This window comes from Mercenaria mercenaria, chromosome 3 (assembly GCF_021730395.1).
Source record: "Mercenaria mercenaria strain notata chromosome 3, MADL_Memer_1, whole genome shotgun sequence".
Lineage (NCBI taxonomy): Eukaryota > Metazoa > Mollusca > Bivalvia > Venerida > Veneridae > Mercenaria > Mercenaria mercenaria.
In genome coordinates this window covers 3,613,864-3,637,530 of record NC_069363.1, presented here as the reverse complement: position 1 = coordinate 3,637,530, position 23,667 = coordinate 3,613,864, and the positions used below count along the sequence as shown (strand labels likewise).

Here is a 23,667-nt window from a genome sequence, read left to right as displayed (position 1 = left end):
GTTTAGTTACTACTGATATTAAAAATGATTTTAATTCTTATTTTTCGAGAAATAAACAAATCGGCGAAACGTTAAATTGTATTTTCTTGTAGTTTTTGAAATCGAAAGTAGATCGTCTATGTTTGGCTGCTTTCACGTAACGAAACAACTTTTTTATGAAGATTTAAATAAGAGGTAATTTAACCATTAACTTCAACGTCAGATACTGCCAATTGCTGCTAAATGTCTTCGTATCATCACAATTTGTAAAATATATTGTTCAAACTGGAGAAAAGTGTAATCGTATCCGGATATAATATTTTGGGTAAATATCGAGCTGTGTTATGAAATTTTAAGAAAAAAACTAAAAACAAACTGAAACTGGTAGACTATACTGTCAGTACATCAATCATTAGCCGACTCAGGCCATTCAGGCCTTTGATTTTCTTTACTGAAACTTTATTAAACAGTTATTTGTTTGCTTGAACTCAGATAATTCGAACACCACCCTTCACTCGAACTCAACGTTGGGTCCCGTCCAAATCGCTGTATAATCTATATTGTTTGATATCTCGAACAATAACTGGAACAAGTTTTGCCAGTCCTGTCAAGATTGAGATAATAAAGTTTGACTGTATTCATGTAGAAGAGTTTACCATGATGAATTTCTGCATTTCAGTGAACTTCATCATAGATCTGAGACATTTCATGAGACCTACAAACAGTATCTGGAAGACAGACAGACATATAGGGAATTAATAAGCAGGTAATTGTGTACTGATTGTTTTACTTGTGGTAATGTTTCTTTTTTTTACTGATTTACTCAGGCAGCAGCTGTTTTGCTTATACGATTGTTTTATTTGATTACTTTGTAGACTGTTCTATTTATTTGTATATAATAGAGGCTGTCAATGCTCTGATAGGTTTGGTTGTTTACCATTGGTCTGACTGTTCTGCTTGATTACCAATGTTATTTCTGTTTATGCTCTGACAGGTTTGCTTGTTTACCAGTGCTCTGTCTGTTTTGCTTGTGTACCAATGCTCTGTTTTGTTTGTTTACCAATGCACTGTTTTGTTTGTTAACCAGCTCTGTGACTGTTGATGCTCTGTCTGTTTTGCTTGTTTACAATTGCTCTGTCTGTTTTGCTTGTTTACCAGTGCTCAGTCTGGTTTGCTTGTTTACCAATGCTCAGTCTGTTTTGCTTATTACCAATGCTCTGTCTGTTTTGCTTGTTTACAATTGCTCAGTCTGGTTTGCTTGTTTACCAATGCCCAGTCTGTTTTGCTTGTTACCAATGCTCTGTCTGTTTTGCTTGTTTACAATTGCTCAGTCTGGTTTGCATGTTTACCAATGCCTAGTCTGTTTTGCTTGTTACCAATGCCCAGTCTGATTTGCTTGTTACCAATGCTCTGTCTGTTTTGCTTGTTTACAATTGCTCTGTTTGTTTTGCTTGTTTACCAATGCTCAGTCTGTTTTGCTTGTTTACCAATGCTCAGTCTGTTTTGCTTATTTACTAATTCTCAGTCTGTTTTGCTTGTTTACCAGTTCTGTGACTGTTAATGCTCTGACTGCTTTACTTGATTACTGAGGTACTGATTGTTTTACTCAATTATTAAGGAACTGATTGTTTTACTCAATTACTAAGGAACTGATTGTTTTACTTGATTACTGAGGAATTGATTGGTTTTACTTGATTACTGAGGTACTGATTGTTTTACTTGATTACCAAGGTACTGATTGTTTTACTTGATTACCAATGCTCAGTCTGTTTTGCTTCTTTACTAATTTTCAGTCTGTTTTGCTTGTTTACCAATGCTCAATCTGTTTTGCTTGTTTACTAATTCTCAGTCTGTTTTGCTTGTTTACCAGTTCTGTGACTGTTAATGCTCTGACTGCTTTACTTGATTACCAAGGTACTGATTATTGAGGAACTGATTGGTTTTACTTGATTACTAAGGTACTGATTGTTTTACTTGATTACCAAGGTACTGATTGTTTTACTTCATTACTGAGGAACTGATTGGTTTTACTTGATTACTGAGGTACTGATTGTTTTACTTGATTACCAAGGTACTGATTGTTTTACTTCATTACTGAGGAATTGATTGGTTTTACTTGATTACTGAGGTAATGATTGTTTTACTTGATTACTGAGGAACTGATTGGTTTTACTTGATTACTGAGGAACTGATTGGTTTTTCTTGATTACTGAGGTAATGATTGTTTTACTTGATTACTGAGGAACTGATTGGTTTTACTTGATTACCGAGGTACTGATCGTTTTACTTGATTACCAAAGTACTGATTGTTTTACTTGATTACCAAGGTACTGATTGTTTTACTTTATTACCAAGGTACTGATTGTTTTACTTGATTACCAAGGTACTGATTGTTTTTTATTGATTACCAAGGTACTGATTGTTTTACTTCATTACTGAGGTACTGATTGGTTTTACTTGATTACTGAGGTACTGATTGTTTTACTTGATTACCAAGGTACTGATTGTTTTACTTCATTACTGAGGAATTGATTGGTTTTACTTGATTTCTGAGGTAATGATTGTTTTACTTGATTACTGAGGAACTGATTGGTTTTACTTGATTACTGAGGAACTGATTGGTTTTTCTTGATTACTGAGGTAATGATTGTTTTACTTGATTACCAAGGTACTGATTGTTTTACTTGATTACTGAGGAACTGATTGGTTTTACTTGATTACCGAGGTACTGATCATTTTACTTGATTACCAAAGTACTGATTGTTTTACTTGATTACCAAGGTACTGATTGTTTTACTTGATTACCAAGGTACTGATTGTTTTACTTGATTACCAAGGAACTGATTGTTTTTTATTGATTACCAAGGTACTGATTGTTTTACTTCATTACTGAGGTACTGATTTGTTTGACTTGAATACCAGTTTTTGTCTTTTTAGGCACTGGCTGATTTTAGTATTTTGTTTATTGAAGCTCCTTTTTTCTAAAGTGCTATGTTATGTTTTCATTTCAGTGTGACTCTGTCACTACAGTTATTGTCCAAAATCCCAGTGCTTCCTTCCCTAGTGAGATCATGTGATATAACAGCAACTGATAGTAGCTCTTCTACAGAAGGCATGTCAAAATTTACCCTCTTTGACTGGATAAGTTCACAGGTATATAACAGAAAATCTTACACACTTAATAAGATTGTGATACATTTAAAACCTGAAACAGTTATCAAAATTTTGTCCCATTTCTGTCAGATTTTGAGTAAATTTTGTACAGTGATTTTAAATGAACAGTTTACCAACAGTTCTTGTATTTATAAGTGTATGCAAACAAGACTGTAAACTTCTCACCGAACAGAACTTGCCTATTTGTCAGAAATATGAAGTTTTTTATTAACATTTTCAAATAACATAAGTTAGGAATCCATCTGCATAAATGGATCTTTTGTTTTACTTTATTTTAGGAGAAAAAAAAACACAACATGTTACAAGTTACGTTTTCTAAATTGTTAAGATCAGTAAATAGTTTAAGTCAATAATGTAAAATGATGAAATTAAAAAAATACAACAAAAATTGAATGATTTCAGGACAGCAGCCATACCCTACATGACATGGTGGAGCAGTGTGGAAAAGCTACAGAACAGGTAAGGAATATAACAGGTGAAAGAGAACAGCACATATGTGTATGTGCAGTAGATTTGACATTTTTAATATAACTGAATATGTAAGAAATTTAACAGCAAAGTCCTGCAGGAAAGATTTCTCAAAATACAAGCTGCCTCCTAATGAAATAGTAGTGGTCTATTGACAGAAGATGGTTTAATCAAAACTATTTGATAACAATGCAGAATACACTGATACATGTAATGAGGATGTTTAAACTTCAAGATTATCTTTGTTATCATAAATGTATTTATCATAACAAAAATGACTGCCATCAAGTGCATCTAGTTTTATTTTGTGTGTTTGATGTATAGCAAAATTAATAATGGGAAGTAACTTTGTACAGACTGTAATATAAATGGCAGAGTTATGCTTCAATTTCAAAAAAATATTCAGAAATTGGGGATATTTGTAAAATCCAAAACATTTTCTATGATGATATTCTGCTAATTTAGTAATTTTGATTATTTGTCAAAAAACTTTTCCCCTGGGAAAACAGTGATAGTGATTTTAATTACTCTTGCTTATATGAAAACTAAATCTTATATAAAAAGATTTTGTAATTATCTGAAATTTTGATCACACAGAAATACCGGTATATGGTATTGCAACATTGCAGTTAGAAACTGTTGTTTTTAGCTCGACTATTCAAAGAATAGTCTAGCTATTCTACTCACCCTGGCGTCGGCGTCGGCGTCGGCGTCACACCTTGGTTAAGTTTTTGCATGCAAGTACATACAGCCGTCAATTAAAGGCATATAGCTTTGAAACTTATTTTTTCTTTTTCTAGGTCAATTACCAACCTCTCTGGGTCAAGTCCCATAACTCTGACATGTATTTTGAGCAAATTATGCCCCCTTTTGGACTTAGAAAATTTTGGTTAAAGTTTTACATGCAAGTTACTATCTCCAAAACTAATGCAGATATTGTTTTGAAACTTCACGTGTGTCTTCGGGGTTATAAAACTAGTTGATAGCAGCAAGTCCCATAACTCTGACTTTCATTTTGGCCAAATTATGCCCCCTTTTGGACTTAGAAAATTCTGGTTAAAGTTTTGCGTGCAAGTACATACAGCTATTACTAAAAGGCATATAGATTTGAAACTTATTTTTTCTTTTTCTAGATCAATTACCAACCTCACTGGGTCAAGACCCATAACTCTGACATGTATTTTGAGCAAATTATGGCCCCTTTTATACTTAGAAAATTTTGGTTAAAGTTTTACATGCAAGTTACTATCTCCAAAACTAATGCAGATATTGATTTGAAACTTCACATGTGTCTTCGGGGTTATAAATCTAGTTGATAGCAGCAAGTCCCATAACTCTGACCTTCATTTTGGCCAAATTATTCCCCTTTTGGACTTAGAAAATTCTGGTTAAAGTTTTGCGTGCAAGTACATACAGCTATTTCTAAAAGGCATATAGATTTGAAACTTATTTTTCTTTTTCTAGATTAATTACCAACCTCACTGGGTCAAGTCCCATAACTCTGACATGTTTTTTGAGCAAATTATGCCCCCTTTTAGACTTAGAAAATTTTGGTTAAAGTTTTACATGCAATTTATTATCTCCAAAACTAATGCAGATATTGATTTGAAACTTCACATGTGTCTTCAGGGTTATAAAACTAGTTGATAGCAGCAAGTCCCATAACTCTGACCTTCATTTTGGCCAAATTATTTCCCCTTTTGGACTTAGCAAATTCTGGTTAAAGTTTTGCGTGCAAGTACATACAGCTATTACTAAAAGGCATATAGATTTGAAACTTATTTTTTCTTTTCCTAGATCAATTACTAACCTCACTGGATCAAGTCCCTTAACTCTGGCATGTATTTTGGGCAAATTATGCCCCCTTTTGGACTTTGAAAATTCTGGTTAAAGTTTTACATGCAAGTTTCTATCTTCAAAACTAATGCAGATATTGAATTGAAACTTCACATGTGCCTTCGGGGTTATAAAACTAGTTGATAGCAGCAAGTCCCATAACTGATATGCATTTTGGTCAAATTATTCCCCCTTTTGAACTTAAAAATCTTTTGATATTTAACCTTTTTGGGTAATATTTTCCTGCTTCTGGGACAATATTTCGAATAGTCGAGCTTGGCTGTCTTACGGACAGCTCTTGTTTTTATTGAAACAAACATTGTAACAATATATGTTTTAGTTGGATCAGAAAGTGGATGAAACACTTAAAGCTGAGGTGGATCAAATGATGAAAGAGGTTCATAATGACAGTATGAAGGAGGTGAAAGGTTTAGAAGATAGACTGTATGGGTTGGATCAGATCATTTCCGGGGCCAGAAAAATAGTGCAAGAACAGGCAGAATTAGCACAAGTATATCTCATTTCCTTGTTTGTTTTGTGGCATTGTTTAGGAATAATTGTTGACCGTTAGGATGCTTATAAATGCATTTAAATACTAAGAGCATCTGAGATAGAAGATTTTTTTTAGAAAAAAGCATGCTTATAAGGCTGAGGTTATAAAAGAGAGGGGAAATGTATATACTATTTGTATAGCAGAGACTAGCAAATGTTATAGTTCCAATATGTCTCTTTTGTTTGACGTTTTATTCCATTATGATAAATAAATAGAATATTTTTTCTATTAATTTAAAAGTTCATTTCAAAGCTGATATGTACTTTTATTACATGTTTAACGTCGCGGGAGTGAAATAAAGCCATAATATAGATTTGATAATACACTAGTGTAATAAACCTTTGACGTTGACTTCGTTTATTTATAGGAGATGTTGGGTGAATTTATTAATCCCCCGCTGTGGCGGAGGGATTATAGGAATGGTCTGCGTCCGTCCTTCCGTCCGTCCTTCCGTCCGTCCGTCTGTCCGTCTGTCCGTCCTTCCGTCCTTCCGTCCATAACAAAATCGTGTCCGGTCCATATCTCCTAAACCCCTTGAAGGATTTTCATGAAACTTGGGTCAAATGATCACCTCATCAAAACGATGTGCAGAACCCATGAGTCAGCCTTGTCGGTTCAAGGTCAAGGTCACAAATCAAGGTCAAAGGTTTGAGCCTGCCATTTTGTGTCCGCTCTATATCTCCTAAACCCCTTGAAGTAATTTTATAAAACTTGGGTCAAATGATCACCTCATCAAGACGATGTGCAGAACCCATGAGTCAGCCATGCCGGCTCAAGGTCAAGGTCACAACTCCAGGTCAAAGGTTTGAGCCTTCCATTTTGTGTCCGCTCTATATCAATTAAACCCCTTGAAGGAATTTTATAAAACTTGGGTCAAATGATCACCTCATCAAGACGATGTGCAGAACCCATGAGTCAGTCATGCCGGCTCAAGGTCAAGGTCACAACTTAGGGTCAAAGGTTTGAGCCTTCCATTTTGTGTCCGCTCTATATCTCCTAAACCCCTTGAAGGATTTTCATCAAACTTGGGTCAAACGATCACCTCATCAAGGCGATGTGCAGAACTTATGAGTCAGCCAAGTTGGCTCAAGGTCAAGGTCACAACTGAAGGTCAAATGTTTGAGCCTTCCATTTCGTGTCCGCTCTATATCTCCTAAACCCCTTGAAGGAATTTTATAAAACTTGGGTCAAATGATTACCTCATCAGAACGATGTGCAGAAATTATGAGTCAACCATGCCAGCTCAAGGTCAAGGTCACAACTAAGGGTCGAAGGTTTGAGCCTTCCATTTGGTGTCCACTCTATATCTCCTTAACCCCTTGAAGGATTTTCATCAAACTTGGGTCAAATGATCACCTCATCAAGAACTCATGAGTCAGCCATGTCAACTCAAGGTCAAGGTCACAACTGAAGGTCAACGGTTTCAGCTCTGTATCTCCTAAACCCCTTGAAGGATTTTCATGAAACTTTGGTCAAATGATCACCTCATCAAGACGTTGTGCAGAATTCATGAGTCAGCCATGTCAGTTCAAGGTCAAGGTCACAGCTAAAATCAAAGGTTTACCCTTTCACTATCCATAGCAGTGGCGGGGGATTTAGCTGTCTTTCAGTGTGCCTTGTTTGGTCTGTAATAGGTAAAGAAATAAGAAATTTTGATGTTTCAACAGGAAAAGCTTACATGTGATAAAAAGAATATTACGTTTGTGTCTTTCCACATTAAATTTATTAAACTCGTTGAATAAAATTGATATTATGCTCAGCATAGCCTCGCATTTTATTATTTTATTCAACTCGTTTAATAAATTCGGTATGAGAAGATACTCGTGTAATATCCTCTATATATTCCATGCTTCCTTTATTTATATCAATTGTTGATTAGGTATAGAAAGGACAACTTCTTTTTTGTAGGGATTTGTACAGAATCAGAACAGGTTAAGTAACTTAAGGGACCGATCAATCTTGCCTGACTTGTGTTCAAGTCATCGTAACCAGCTGATAGAGATGATGAAGAACCATTCACGTTTGCGAGAAATCAAGAAGAAATGTCGCATGGCAAAAGAGGAACTTTCTGTTAATCTACACACAAGATTGAGGTAAATGAGATTTATCGTCAAAAGAAAATTGGGGAAAAGCATATAATAATGCTGCATTACATTGCCTGAATGGAGAGCAGTTATGAAGAAAGCCAAGTAGGGGTGTGAGTTAGGGGGGGGGGGGGGTATTTAAAAAGAATGTCAAATGTAAAAGGAGTTTTTAGCTTCACTATTCGGAGAATAGGGGGGTTATACTACTTGCCCTGGCGTCTGCGTCTGCGTCGGCGTGACCCTTCTTGGTTAAAGTTTTTCGGCAACCTTTGTTTTTCTGTCATATCTTTGTTACTATTGCTTATATCTTACTGTAACTTCACATAAAAATTGTTACTATTGCTTATATCTTATTGTAACTTCACATAAACATTGTCCAGTATACAAACGAAGTATGTGTAGGGGCTGAGCCCATTATACCCAAGGTCAAAGTCACCAAGGTCTTATACTTAGGTTATTAGCTCACCTGTCACAAAGTGACAAGGTGAGCTTTTGTGATCGCGCGGTGTCCGTCGTCCGTCGGTGCGTCCGTGCGTGCGTCCGTCCGTAAACTTTTGCTTGTGACCACTCTAGAGGTCACATTTTTCATGGGATCTTTATGAAAGTTGGTCAGAATGTTCATCTTGATGATATCTAGGTCAAGTTCGAAACTGGGTCACGTGCCATCAAAAACTAGGTCAGTAGGTCTAAAAATAGAAAAACCTTGTGACCTCTCTAGAGGCCATATATTTCACAAGATCTTCATGAAACTTGGTCAGAATGTTCACCTTGATGATATCTAGGTCAAGGTCGAAACTGGGTCACGTGCCATCAAAAACTAGGTCAGTAGGTCTAAAAATAGAAAAACCTTGTGACCTCTCTAGAGGCCATATATTTCACAAGATCTTCATGAAAATTGGTCAGAACGTTCACCTTGATAATATCTAGGTCAAGGTCGAAACTGGGTCACGTGCCGTCAAAAACTAGGTCAGTAGGTCAAATAATAGAAAAACCTTGTGACCTCTCTAGAGGCCATATTTTTCATTGGATCTGTATGAAAGTTGGTCTGAATGTTCATCTTGATGATATCTAGGTCAAGTTCGAAACTGGGTCATGTGCGGTCAAAAACTAGGTCAGTAGGTCTAAAAATAGAAAAACCTTGTGACCTCTCTAGAGGCCATATATTTCATGAGATCTTCATGAAAATTGGTCAGAATGTTCACCATGATGATATCTAGGTCAAGTTCGAAAGTGGGTCACGTGCCTTCAAAAATTAGGTCAATAGGTCAAATAATAGAAAAACCTTGTGACCTCTCTAGAGGCCATATTTTTCATGGGATCTGTATGAAAATTAATCTGAATCTTCATCTTGATGATATCTAGGTCAAGTTTGAAAGTGGGTCACGTGCCATCAAAAACTAGGTCAGTAGGTCAAATAATAGAAAAACCTTGTGACCTCTCTAAAGGCCATATTTTTCATGGGATCTGTATGAAAATTGGTCTGAATGTTCATCTTGATGATATCTAGGTCAAGTTCGAAAGAGGTTCATGTGCGGTCAAAAACTAGGTCATTAGGTCTAAAAATAGAAATACCTTGTGACCTCTCTAGAGACCATACTTGTGAACCGATATCCATAAAAATTGGTCAGAATGTTCACCTTGATGATATCTAGGTCAAGTTTGAAACTGGGTCACGTGCCTTAAAAAACTAGGTCAGTAGGTCAAATAATAAAAAAACCTTGTGACCTCTCTAGAGGCCATACTTTTCATGGGATCTGTATGAAAGTTGGTCTGAATGTTCATCTTGATGATATCTAGTTTAAATTTGAAACTGGGTCAACTGCAGTCAAAAACTAGGTCAGTAGGTCTAAAATTATTAAAATCTTTTGACCTCTCTAGAGACCATATTTTTCAATGGATTTTCATGAAAATTGGTCAGAATTTTTATCTTGATAATATCTAGGTCAAGTTCAAAACTGGGTCACATGAGCTCAAAAACTAGGTCACTATGTCAAATAATAGAAAAAACGATGTCATACTCAAAACTGGGTCATGTGGGAAGAGGTGAGCGATTCAGGACCATCATGGTCCTCTTGTTTTTAAGGTTAAAGTTTTTCGGCAACCTTTGTTTTTCTGTCATATCTTTGTTACTATTGCTTATATCTTACTGTAACTTTACATAAACATTGTCCAGTATACAAACAAAGTATGTTTAGGGACTGGGCCCATTATACCCAAGGTCAAGGTCACCAAGGTCTTATACTTAGGTTATTTTTAAGGTTAAATTTTTTTGGCAACCTTTGTTTTTCTATCATATCTTTGTTACCTTTGCTTATATCACACTGTAAGTTCACATAAACATTGTCCAGCATACAAACAAATTATGTGCTGGGGCTGAGCCCATTATACCCAAGGTCAAGGTCACCAAGAAGTTATACTTTGAATTATTTTAATGTTAAAGTTTTTCGAGAGCTTGGTTTATAGACATATCTTTGGTACTTTAGAATATGATGACTTGAAATTAAAAGTATTTGTTTATAATCATCTGCATGTGTGGCTACATACCCCATAACTGTAATTGTGTTTTTGACAGAATTATGCCCCTTTTGTACTTAAACTTTTTGCAATTTTCGCTTTCTGGATATAACTTTAATGCAATATAAGATAAAGACTTGAAACTTAAAATGTATCTTTATCATCATCATCTGCATGTGTGGTAACAATCCCCATAACTCTGATTTGTATTTTTGACCGAATTATGCCCCTTTTATACTTAAATTTTTTACAAACTTCGTTTTCTGGACATAACTTTGGTACTATATAAGATAATGACTTGAAACTCTAAATATATCATTATCATCATCATCTGCATGTGTTGTAACAATCCTAATAACTCAAATTTGTGTATTTGATGGAATTATGCCCCTTGGTGTATCTTCCTTTTTAAAGTAGAGGTCTCTTATTCAGACATATATTCATTTTACTGTCAAATCCCCGAATAGTGGAGCGCGCTGTCTTACGGACAGCTCTTGTTGTTACACTGTTATTGCTTGTGAATACACAGAATTAATTGATATAGTCCAATTTCAGTGAGTAAGAAACCTATTTCATATAAAAAGATGTGACTCAAGAGATACAAATCGTATGGAATATTTAATACTATTAAGAATAATTTCAGTTTGTATACATTTTTACTTTGATAGATATCAGGAGATAAAATGTATGCAACTAATGTAAAACATCTTGTTTTTCATAATTTATAGTTGAAAAATTCTTAAGATATGATTTAAGGTGGTCTTTGTTTGCCAAAGGGTAATTAAGTTTGCTGACTTCAGAATTAAATCACTTGTCCCTTACCTCTCAGGATTCAAGCCCTTATGGAGTGATCACGTGAGGTAGCTGTCCAGCTTGCTTATAGATGGTTGATGGTTCTTCCACAGTGCTGTCCTGTGCCTGATGTCATACTCAGAAGAGAACTTAAAACACAACACATATACATAAAAGATGTAGTTGATTATTGCAGCATATTTATTTAGAACTTTTCATATTTTCAAGTTCAAGGAAACTGTATGTATTTATCTCAGCATAGAAACAGTAATATTCATTCTGTTCCTGTTTTTGTAGATGGGTGATGTATGTGGAAAAGAAGATCTGTGATGTTGATGGTAAACTTACCATTTATCTTGGTAACCTAAGGAGGCTTAGAAAACGACTGGATATTTTACACCAAGTACAGGATGCTCCAAAAGTTTATGCACAGCTTATGATTGAAGTGGTTCGAAGAAAACAGTTCTCCAGCAAATTTCTTTCAGTAAGTTGGATTATATTGGATGATGACAAAATATTTCTCTTGTTCTTTTGTACATAATGACAAGAAATAAATGGGTATCAGAGCTTCAAAATGTATACAGGCAATGGAATCCCAAGTAAAGATTTACCCCTCTGAGCTGAGGGACATGTTGTTTCTGTAAAAAAAGAGTTAATTGGAAGTAATTGAAATGATCTAGAGAGTAACTTTTGCAAGTCAGTGGTCACAAATTTCTGTTTCTCAAAATTGTCATTAAACACATACATAATGTCATTAAATGTGTGTAACAGCGGTGATACTTGAAACAGAACTCTTAATCTTTGCGTATAATAGTCTGTAAAGGTATTGCATGCTACATGTCAGTTTTAATGGAAAAATTCAAGGTTGCAAGTTTAACCATTCTTTTCCACCATCAGTTCACAAATGATCTTAAAGGAACACTTTTAATAATGTCTTTTATGCTTTTGTGTTATTTGTCCTCCACAGAAAGTACTTCTAGCATGTAAAATGTTTTAGAAAGTTATGGTTATTCAATACTCATGTATACTATCTAATGATTTCACCTAATATTCGTATTTGTAGTGGGCTACATCACTGGCTGGGGATTCTAGCAGGTTACATACAGAAGAATTAAAAAGACGAGATGCTTTCCTTAGGATAATAGGTAACATAAGTTTGTTTGGGGATATTTCACTGAAGATTTCGGTGGTAAGTTTCAAATTTATGAGATAGAGTTTTAATTACAAATTATGAAATTTAGGATGAAGCCAAGAACTTGTAGAAAGAACAATTCAAACACTTCAGTTGTAGCATATAAATCCCACTCCACTCCAGCATGTGCAAATTTTGCTCCTATTTTTGCAAAGTATGAACTTGGTATATTACAAGATATAATAAATTTTTCAGGTCACCATTTTCTACAGGCAATGTTTTGTGGGTTTGAAGACTATCCACCAGCATTTGCTGTAAGTATTACACTTCGCAAGTTTGTTTGTCATGTCCTTGTTGCATACTTTTCATATTGTAATTAACAGCTTTTTTTCTGATAAAGGAGTTTTCCCAGTATTGTAGCAGAAGACTTCTTTAGCTCCAACATTTTCTCTCAATGTTGCAATTACAATCTCTGTCTTGATTTGTGTTTAGGATGTGGTTTATAAGAACCTGTGAATAATCACTTGTAACACTTTTGACAAAATAAGCACTTTGAAAAGAAGGTAAAAATTGACATTACTAGAAGTATTATTTTTTTTTCTCATAATCATGTCCATTCCACAGAAATATCTGTCACATATATTTAAACAAGCCAGTTCTCATTGTTTTTCCCACAGACTGAAGCCCCAGATGAATTTGATGGAAACCTCCCTGAAATAACTGCTGATGATATTAAAGAGTTAAAGGAGGCTGTCCCAGAATTGTCAGGTGTTCTCAGGTAAATTGCTGTAAATGGCCTCAGGGAAATAGAGGATTTCTTAGACACACAAAATGTAATAATAGCTGTCTTACACAGAATTTTTAGTATTTGAAATGTATTGTTAGATGAGTCAGTTGAACTAATATCAGTTCCAACTTGGCTCAGTTAGTTTCTCAATAAAGCATGGTTAATATTTCAGATGCTTGGGTCTTTAACCATTAGGGCTTACACTGTTATGGTTCAGTGTCTATGCATCTGAACAGTGAACCAATTTAGACAATAAACCACACAAAGGCTTCACTTCTTTGGTTTAAAGTGTATTTAAAACATTGTTTATTTTGTTTTTGTTAACTGAATTTATCGTGCATGGAAATTTCAGTGTACCGGCAGAAGAGGAACTGTTTGTAGCTCTAACAAATATTCAAGACCCTACTGTTCAGTGGGTTGACAGTTCAGAGCCCAGTCTGAAAGTGCCTCAGGGACCACGTAAACTTTCTCGAGCCAGATCGGACTCTGATGCTGTACATGAGGAGCACATGCAGCCGTTCTCACTGGAGGGAGGCAGCATCTCGCTCGGAGACCAGTTTGAGGAGTGTAAGGGTGCTGAAGAGGAGATTGTATGTAAACCTGGGTTTGACTCCCTCAGTCCACCAGACAAAGAGTTCCTGCTGCCAAAGAGTCTGTCAGAAGAACTGACCTTAGAAATGAAGGAAGAAGAAGCAGCACTGAAAGAAGCACTTTGTGACACAACTGATGGTAATGTTCATGTTCTTATTCTTTATTGTTGTGTTTGACCTGATCAAAGTGGGCGGGGGGAGGGGGCGGGGGGGAAGAATTCGTTTTGACACTAGCCCTACATCTGTCTGTCCCTTCATAAATCTGGATCCTGCAATTACTCAAAAAGTATTCAAGCTAGGTTCATAAAACTTGGTATGTGAATAGAGGGAAATATGTAGATTATGCACGTATATGCTTGTAGGTCATAGGTCAAGGTCACTGTTGAAGGTTAAGTAAAAATTCTTTCTGCTCCATAACTTTTATATGCATTGATGGAATATCTTAGTGCTACACACAAACTTTCCTCATGATGAGGACTTCTGTATTGCCATTGCCATTGTTCATTATTATTTTTAGGTTCACTAATAGTTACAGTTAAGATTTTACAGTTATTTTTGGAAAAAGTGACTATGTTTAAGAGATATAGAACCAGTATTGACAATTATTAATGTAAATATGTCTTTATCTTTTTTAAAATATTGAGATTTTTAATCTTGGTGAATGATATTTATTTTTAAGGCTAAAAGGCAGTAAATTTTGTTTGATATTTATTTGATATGGGTTTTATTTTGTTAATAGTATTTCAGCTATGTAACAGTGCTTATTTAATGTAACCGGTATTGATAGATTCTGTGTTAGTAGTTTCTTTTTGAGTATACATGTAAGTATCTGACAACTTACAAAAGTGAGTCAGAAGTTGAGGTTGAATTATTTCAGATATAGTGGGAGTCAGTTTGCCCTAACCACCAATATTTCAAACTTTAACCTAAATAAAAATATGAGGAAATGGTGTGTATATTGCAATACAATACTGTTCCAGGTATCAAAGTAAAAGACGAAAGCCAAAGCTCAGCATCCACACAAGCAATTCCTACTCTGCCAGCAGTGAAACGTCGTATTTCTGGGAAGTCCCTGACAGACACATCACCCGATTTAGAAACTTCCCAAGAATTTACCACTGCAGATTTCTATTTTGATGAATCCATGCCTTCCTCAATAGAATCCCCACCAAAGTCAAGCACTGACATGAAAGTGAATCAAGAACAAATCATTCTTGCAGAGAGGCATCTTAATGCTAAACTGCAACTACAGTTGAAAGAATGCAATAAAAAGCTAAGTCTTAGTGAAAAAACTTTAAAAGCATTGAGAGAGTTTGTTGAAAGTAAAGTTCCTTCATTAAAAGATAATGTGAAAGAGTTGAAAAAGGACCAGGTTGACCATGTTCAAAATGTGATGGAAGACATTGAAAATATACGGACAAATGTGATTCAGATGGTGCAGACTTATGATAAAGTCATTTCAGAAAGAAATCAAGCTGTGATAGAAAAGTTCACACTTGAAAAGGAAGAAAGAGAAAAGGAACAGAATGAAAAGATAAAAGTAGAAACAGAAAAGGCTAAGAGCTTAGAGGAATGTCTGAGAAAATTAGAAGAGGAAATGAAAGAAAAGGAATTGAAAGCAAGTAATGACTTTAAGGAAAAGGAAAAGCAGTATGAAACAAAATTTGAAGAAATGAGAAGTGGGTTATTAAATGAAATAAAGGAACTCACGCAAAAACATGAACTGGAATTAGAAGTAGAGGTGGACAAAGCTATGTCAGATTGTTCAGTGACAATTAGTAATTTGGAGAAAGAGTTGGGAGAAAAGACTGATATCATAAGTGAAAAAGAAAGTGCAATAAAGACTTTAGAAAAGGAAAAGATTAAGTTGGAAGAAAGTCTTATGGATAAGTTTCAGGTGGAGAAGGAGCAAATCTGTGATATACTAGGTATTGAATTTGAACAAAAACTTCAGAAGGCTGCCAAAGAGCATGAAGAGAAGGTTGAAATAATGAAACAATCTATAGTTGCAGAGTTAAATGAAAAACATGAAACAGAGACACAACACAAGTTAGATGAGTTAAAAAAGAGTCTAATGGTTGAAAAAGAACAGGCTGTTGAAATGACTCAAAGTATGATGGTAACCGAACACTCAAAAGCTGCCGATGAAATAAAGCAAAAATTGGCTAATGAAAAATCAGCAGAGGTGGCAAAGTTTAGAGAAGAACTGGAAAATAAGTTCCAAGAGGATATTGCAAAGTTAAGTGCAGAATTCAATAAGGAAAAGGAAATGTTATTTAAGGAATTAAGTGCATTCAAGGACCGTGAATTTTCTCATATTGAGAGTCAAACTCTTAATTCTGTGTTTAATATAAGTGATAATGATGCTCAAACAACTCCAGTTCCAGTACAGCTTGATTCTCAGGCACAGACTGAAATCCTGGACCAGTTGACTGCTTCAATGCAGACTGATCCAAGTGACCAGACTCATCTAGCAATACAGACAGACCCTGCAGATACCAAAAGCTCAACAGTTCAAACAGAAAAAGCTGAGGTATCTGAGTATTCAGGACAGACTGATGTAGCACAGCTGTATGATATGTCTGTTCAAACGGAAATGTGTGATACTGGCTGTGAAAAAACTACATGTGATACAAAAGACAAGGTAGAGTCAGTGTCAGTTGATAAAAGTGCTGCAGCTTCAGAGGAAAATGTTGAGAGCAGAGCAGGATCAGACTCGTACTTGGTCAAAATTGAAGAAATAAGAATTACTCTGCAGTCTGAATTTGACACAGTAAGAGCTTTTGAAAGTATTTGTTTCATTTTTCTAACGTTACAGAACAGGTTAAAGATATTTCTTAATCGTGGTCAACAGAATTCAAAACTGTGCCAGTCCACAAAAATAAGGCTTGAAAAAATAATTGTGTCTCTGGTGGCCTGACAACCATACATTTTGTTCACTAACCTTAACATTTTAGCATAGATAGAGGAATATAAGATTCTTTCACTGAGGTAAGATGTAGTTTTCTAGCACTGGTGAAAACACTGGAATTCCCTGTCTTGAATGCAAGAATGCTTGGAGATTATTTAAGAACATCAATAATACAGCATTTTGACTTTAAAATCAGACAAATTGCAGTGCTGTTATACCACTCTTGATTCAGTGTTATTTCTAGAGCGGGGCGCCCCACCCAGCCCTTTTTAACTGCCGCCATGCTGCCCTTAAAATGTGCCCTCCTGCCTTTGATCTTCTGCTAAGTCCCACCCTTTATCCTGTAGATATGCCTCGCCGATTTTATGATCAGCAAATTAAGTCATGGCGAGTGCACACAGTCGATGAGAATCAATGAAGTGTTAAAATTAATCGATAAAGAGTACTGATCCTTTGTAATGTCAAAATGGCGCCAATTAATGAATTGTCCGTAAGCGGCCAGCTGATTACCGAGCACATGAAAAGTGCCCTGTACGATTTCTTCATGCAAGCCTTAGATTAGACCATTGTTTAATATAATAATAAGTGTATATCAATGCAGTCTGATTCTACCATAATTCTTACTAGAAAATACACAAATTTGATGAATTTCAAAAGCAAAAATAAGTTTAGAATGTCCGTTCATGAGTCTAATTACACCCAATGTCGTATGCAATTTTTCTGTAATTCCTTTGAAAAAGCTGGCAATCAGCGTATTTTTAGCTCACCTGTCACAAAGTGACAAGGTGAGCTTTTGTGATCGCGCGGTGTCCGTCGTCCTTGCATGCGTCCGTAAACTTTTGCTTGTGACCACTCTAGAGGTCACATTTTTCATGGGATCTTTATGAAAGTTGGTCAGAATGTTCATCTTGATGATATCTAGGTCAAGTTCGAAACTGGGTCACGTGCCATCAAAAACTAGGTCAGTAGGTCTAAAAATAGAAAAACTTTGTGACCTCTCTAGAGGCCATATATTTCACAAGATCTTCATGAAAATTGGTCATAACGTTCACCTTGATGATATCTAGGTCAAGTTTGAAACTGGGTCACGTGCCGTCAAAAACTAGGTCAGTAGGTCAAATAATAGAAAAACCTTGTGACCTCTCTAGAGGCCATATTTTTCATGGGATCTGTATGAAAGTTGGTCTAAATGTTCATCTTGATGATATCTAGGTCAAGTTCGAAACTGGGTCATGTGCGGTCAAAAACTAGGTCAGTAGGTCTAAAAATAGAAAAACCTTGTGACCTCTCTAGAGGCCATATATTTCATGAGATCTTCATGAAAATTGGTCAGAATGTTCACCATGATGATATCTAGGTCAAGTTTGAAAGTGGGTCACGTGCCTTCAAAAACTAGGTCAGAAGGTCAAATAATTGAAAAACCTTGTGACCTCTAGAGGCCATATTTTTCATGGGATCTGTATGAAAGCTGGTCTGAATGTTCATCTTGATGATATCTAGGTCAAGTTCGAAACTTGGTCACGTGCCATCAAAAACTAGGTCAGTAGGTCTAAAAATAGAAAAACTTTGTGACCTCTCTAGAGGCCATATATTTCACAAGATCTTCTTAAAAATTGGTCAGAATGTTCACCTTGATGATATCTAGGTCAAGTTCGAAACTGGGTCACGTGCCTTCAAAAACTAGGTCAGTAGGTCTACAAATAGAAAAACCTTGTGACCTCTCTAGAGGCCATATATTTCACAAGATCTTCATGAAAGTTGGTCTAAATGTTCATCTTGATGATATCTAGGTCAAGTTCGAAACTGGGTCATGTGCGGTCAAAAACTAGGTCAGTAGGTCTAAAAATAGAAAAACCTTGTGACCTCTCTAGAGGCCATATATTTCATGAGATCTTCATGAAAATTGGTCAGAATGTTCACCATGATGATATCTAGGTCAAGTTTGAAAGTGGGTCACGTGCCTTCAAAAACTAGGTCAGAAGGTCAAATAATTGAAAAACCTTGTGACCTCTAGAGGCCATATTTTTCATGGGATCTGTATGAAAGCTGGTCTGAATGTTCATCTTGATGATATCTAGATCAAGTTCGAAAGTGGGTCACTTGCCATCAAAAACTAGGTCAGTAGGTCAAATAATAGAAAAACCTTGTGACCTCTCTAAAGGCCATATTTTTCATGGGATCTGTATGAAAATTGGTCATATCTTGATGATATCTAGTTCAAGTTCGAAACAGGGTCATGTGCGGTCAAAAACTAGGTCAGTAGGTCTAAAAATAGAAAAACCTTGTGATCTCTCTAGAGGCCATACTTGTGAATGGATCTCCATAAAAATTTGTCAGAATGTTCACTTTGATGATATCTAGGTCAAGTTTGAAACTGGGTCACGTGCCGTAAAAAACTAGGTCAGTAGGTCAAATAATAAAAAAACCTTGTGACCTCTCTAGAGGCCATATTTTTCATGAGATCTTCATGAAAATTAGTGAGAATGTTCACCTTGATGATATCTAGGTCAAGTTCAAAACAGGGTCACGTACCTTCGAAAACTAGGTCAATAGGTCAAATAATAGAAAAACCTTGTGAACTCTCTGTAGACTATATTTTTCAATGGATCTTCATGAAAATTGGTCAGAATTTTTATCTTGATAATATCTAGGTCAAGTTTAAAACTGGGTCACATGAGCTCAAAAACTAGGTCACTATGTCAAATAATAGAAAAAACGACGTCATACTCAAAACTGGGTCATGTGGGAAGAGGTGAGCGATTCAGGACCATCATGGTCCTCTTGTTTATGATAACATGGATAAGTAACATCAAAATTTAAGGAACTATCTCTGGTTTACCCTAATGCATCAAGTAAACCAAGTTAAAAACACTTTTCAGACAACATTCCAAAAGTTTACCAGTATCCAGATAGTTCATTTTGGATATATTTTTTTTTAAAGAGTTTTATAGCACTTTTCTATTAATTAAATATAGACAAAAGACCTAATCAATATAAAATAAATTTTGATAAATATTAGTTACAGTGTGACCTGAAACAGACCTTTTCATTATGTTGTAGCATGTTGCATGGTTTCAAGCTTATATATACAATGTACATATAAAGGCCTCCGCTATTTCATATTCACATGAATAAGTTGACATCATTGTTGGCATTTTAAAGAAAAAGGCTTGAATACAATGACAAGAAGTACAAAGTAATGTAAAAGAATGTTTCTCATTGCAGAGTTGGTGCAGCCGTTCTGCGCATGCGCGGAATTATTATCAAATGGAACGCACGGCAAAAATACTCATTTTTTTGCATGTCCACACGCATTTAGTGTATAATGTGCATAATATACTGACTAAAGGTTAGGGTTAGAATCACCATGGTTACAAAATATATACATTTAAGGTATTTTTGTTCAAATTTAGTTAATCCGGTATATACCGGAGTCTGTAAAATATCACAGGCGCACCAACTCTGTATTTAGTCACAGCCAATGTAAAAACCCATTTGAAAACTCTGTTACTGGTTTTGGGAAGATATTATTTACCACTTTATTCTTTGATAAGTGTGCAATAATCATAAATGTTATGAATACATAACTATAGACATCTGGGAACGCAACCATGGTAACTTTCCTGTCTGCCCCTTTTTGGCAGCACCCTGCCCTTTTTGACAGCACCCTGCCCTTTTTGAGCTCTAGAAATAACACTATGATTCTACAGTTTATTAGTCTTGTGTCTTAAGCTATAGGTGATTAGGTGTGCTTAAGTGCGTTTGCTTGTTTTGATTTTCTGACAAGTGTACCTACTTTCAAAGGTGTCATATATACAGCGTGTTGATGGTTTATGATTGCCTATTCTTATTGCAAGTTAACAAGATATTTTGCTAAATGGTTGGGTACTGCACATGGCTTTTAATGTAAGAAATATTTTCTACACAATGCTTTACGATTTTGTTAGATCTTAGTATTTAGCAGAATTTATATCCTACCATGGCTTTTTAGCTCACCTGTCACATAGTGACAAGGTGAGCTTTTGTGATCACCCTTCGTCCGTCGTCCGTCATCAGTCCGTCCGTGCGTCTCGTGCGTGCATCCGTGCCTCAGTCAACAATTTCTTGTCTGCACAATAGTGGTTTTATTTATGATTTTATTAGTCCCCTACTGGTTGAAAACCAGTTTCGGGGACTATAGGAATGCACTTTTCCGTCATTCCATCATTCTGTCATTCCGTCCGTCCGCAATTTCGTGTCCGGTCCATAACTCTGTCATCCATGAAGGGATTTTAATATTGCTTGGCACAAATGTTCCCCATGATGAGACGACTCGTCCTGCGCAAAACCCGGACCCCTAGCTCAAAGGTCAAGGTCACAATTGGTGGTGAAAGGTCAACAGGGCTTTTTTCCTGTCCGGTCCGCAACTCTCCCATTCTTGAAGGGATTTTAGTATTTCTTGGCACAAATGTTCCCCATGATGAGATGATGTGTCATGCACAAATCCCGGACCCCTAGCTCAAAGGTCAAGGTCACAATTGGAGGTCAAAGGTCAACAGGGCTTTTTTCCTGTCCGGTCCATAACTCTCCCATCCATGAAGAGATTTTAATATTACTTGGCACAAATGTTCCCCATGAGGAGACGACATGTCATGCGCAAAACCTGGACCCCTAGCTTAAAGGTCAAGGTCATAATTGGAGGTCAAAGGTCAACAAGGCTTTTTTCCTGTCCGGTCCATAACTCTCCCATCTATGAAGGGATTTTAATATTACTTGGCACAAATGTACCTCATAATAAGACGATGTGTCATGCACAACTTTCAGACCCCTAGCTCAAAGGTCAAGGTCACACTTAGCAGTCAAATGTTAACATAGCATGAACAGGGTCTGTTTCGTGTCTGGTCCATAACTCTGACATTCATTAAGGGATTTTAATATCACTTTGCACAAGTGTTCCCCATGAAGAGACGACATGTCATGCGCAAATCCCGGACCCCTAGCTCAAAGGTCAAGGTCACAATTGGGGGTCAAAGGTCAACAGAGTTTTTTTCCTGTCCTGTCCATAACTCTGCCATCCAGAAGGGATTTTAATATTACTTGGCACAAATGTTTCCCATGATGAGACGACACCCAGTACCCTAGCTTAAAGGTCAAGGTCACACTTTGAGATCAAAGGTCAAAAGGATTTTTTTCCTGTCCGGTCTATAACTTTGTCATGCAAAGCAGGATTTAGATATCAGTTGGCACAAATATTCCCCTGGATGAGACAACATGTCATGCGCAAGAACCAGGTCCCTAGGTCTAAGGTCAAGGTCATATTTAGAGGTCAAAGGTCAAATTCAAGAATGACTTTGTACGGAACATTTCTTCTTCATGCATGGAGGGATTTTGATGTAACTTGGACCAAATGTTCACCACCATGAGGCACCCTTGTTTTTAGAATTACGTCCCTTTGTTGTTACTATAAATAGATTTTATTGTAACTTTTTTATTACTGGCGGTAGAGAAAAATCGAGACCACTTTTCTGTGGTACAGCTTTCATGTTACATCCAATTTTTAGGTGTATTTTGACCTATCTCTACCTGGTAAAGAGTTTCTTGTGGACTTATATTATTATTATTATTTTTTTTTAAAGATTAATTTCCCTTTGTTGTTACTATAAATAACTTACATGATAACATTTTTATAATCAGCCAAAAAAATTCAATATGAAAACAACTGTGGGTTTTTATATATGCACATTTTAACCCAAGTGTGTTGTTATAACATATTGTTTATCAGTTCATTATGTTATACTGCAGTAGAGAAAATTAGGTGCCTTCCAGTAGGGGACTTTGTATTGCATGGCAATACTTCATTTACTTGTTTTAACCAAACTTGCACACAACTTGTATCACCATAAGATCTCTGTTCCTTTCTTGAACTGGCCAGATCCCATCATGGGTTCCAGAGTTATGGCCCCTGAAAGGGCCAAAATTAGCTATTTTGACCTTGTCTGCACAATAGCAGCTTTATTTATGATTTGATTTTTACCAAACTGGCACACAACTTGTATAACCATAAGATCTTGGTTCCTTTGTTGAACTGGCCAGATTCCATTATGGGTTCCAGAGTTATGGCCCCTGAAAGGGCCAGAATTAGCTATTTTGACCTTGTCTGCACAATAGCAGCTTTATTTATGATATGATTTTAACCAAACTTGCACACAACTTGTATCACAATAAGATCTTGGTTCCTTTCTTGAACTGGTGAGGTTCCCTTATGGGTTCCGGAGTTACGGCCCCTGAAAGGGCCAGAATTAGCTATTTTGACCTTGTCTGCACAATAGCAGCTTCATTTATTATTTGAATTTAATCTAACTTGCACAAAACTTGTGTCACCATAAGATCTTGATTCTTTGGTTGAACCAGCCAGATCCCTTAATGGGTTCCAGAGTTATGGCCCCTGAAAGGGCCAAAGTTAGCTATTTTGACCTTTTCTGCACAATATCAGCTTCATTTATGACTCGATTTTAACCAAACTTGCACACAACTTGTATCACCACAAGATCTTGGTTCCTTTCTTGAACTGGCCAGATTTCTTCATGGGTTCCAGAGTTATGGTCCCTTAAAGGTCCAAAATTGGCTATTTTGGCTTTTTCAGCCATATAGAGACTTCATTTATGGTTTTATTTGATACAAACTTCCAAAATAATTTCAACAACAATAATTCTTGGATTCCATGACAAATCAGATCCAAGCGTAGGTTCAGAGTTATTTTATATCTGATTACCTCCCCTGATTGTAATCAAAATGGATTTATATCAGTAAGTACTTATAGGACTTATTTGAAATTTCATTATTGTCATTAGTTGGACTGAGCCAATCA

At 36.1% G+C, this 23,667-nt stretch overlaps 1 protein-coding gene across 3 annotated transcripts in view; it reads left to right on the top strand.

Annotated features, from left to right (window-relative positions):
• Positions 1-23,667, top strand: part of LOC123525566 (RB1-inducible coiled-coil protein 1-like) — an 88,105-nt gene that overhangs the window by 35,254 nt on the left and 29,184 nt on the right. For all 3 annotated transcript variants that reach the window (XR_008370076.1, XM_045304709.2, XM_053537753.1), the window contains exons 7-17: positions 659-745; positions 2,991-3,132; positions 3,556-3,612; positions 5,798-5,968; positions 7,919-8,103; positions 11,698-11,884; positions 12,464-12,545; positions 12,788-12,846; positions 13,210-13,310; positions 13,672-14,048; positions 14,890-16,682. Coding sequence is in view for 2 of the 3 variants with exons in the window: in XM_045304709.2 (XP_045160644.2) it covers positions 659-745; positions 2,991-3,132; positions 3,556-3,612; positions 5,798-5,968; positions 7,919-8,103; positions 11,698-11,884; positions 12,464-12,545; positions 12,788-12,846; positions 13,210-13,310; positions 13,672-14,048; positions 14,890-16,682 (3,241 nt within the window). In the remaining variant the exon portion in view is untranslated. The remainder of the gene's footprint in view (positions 1-658; positions 746-2,990; positions 3,133-3,555; positions 3,613-5,797; positions 5,969-7,918; positions 8,104-11,697; positions 11,885-12,463; positions 12,546-12,787; positions 12,847-13,209; positions 13,311-13,671; positions 14,049-14,889; positions 16,683-23,667) is intronic.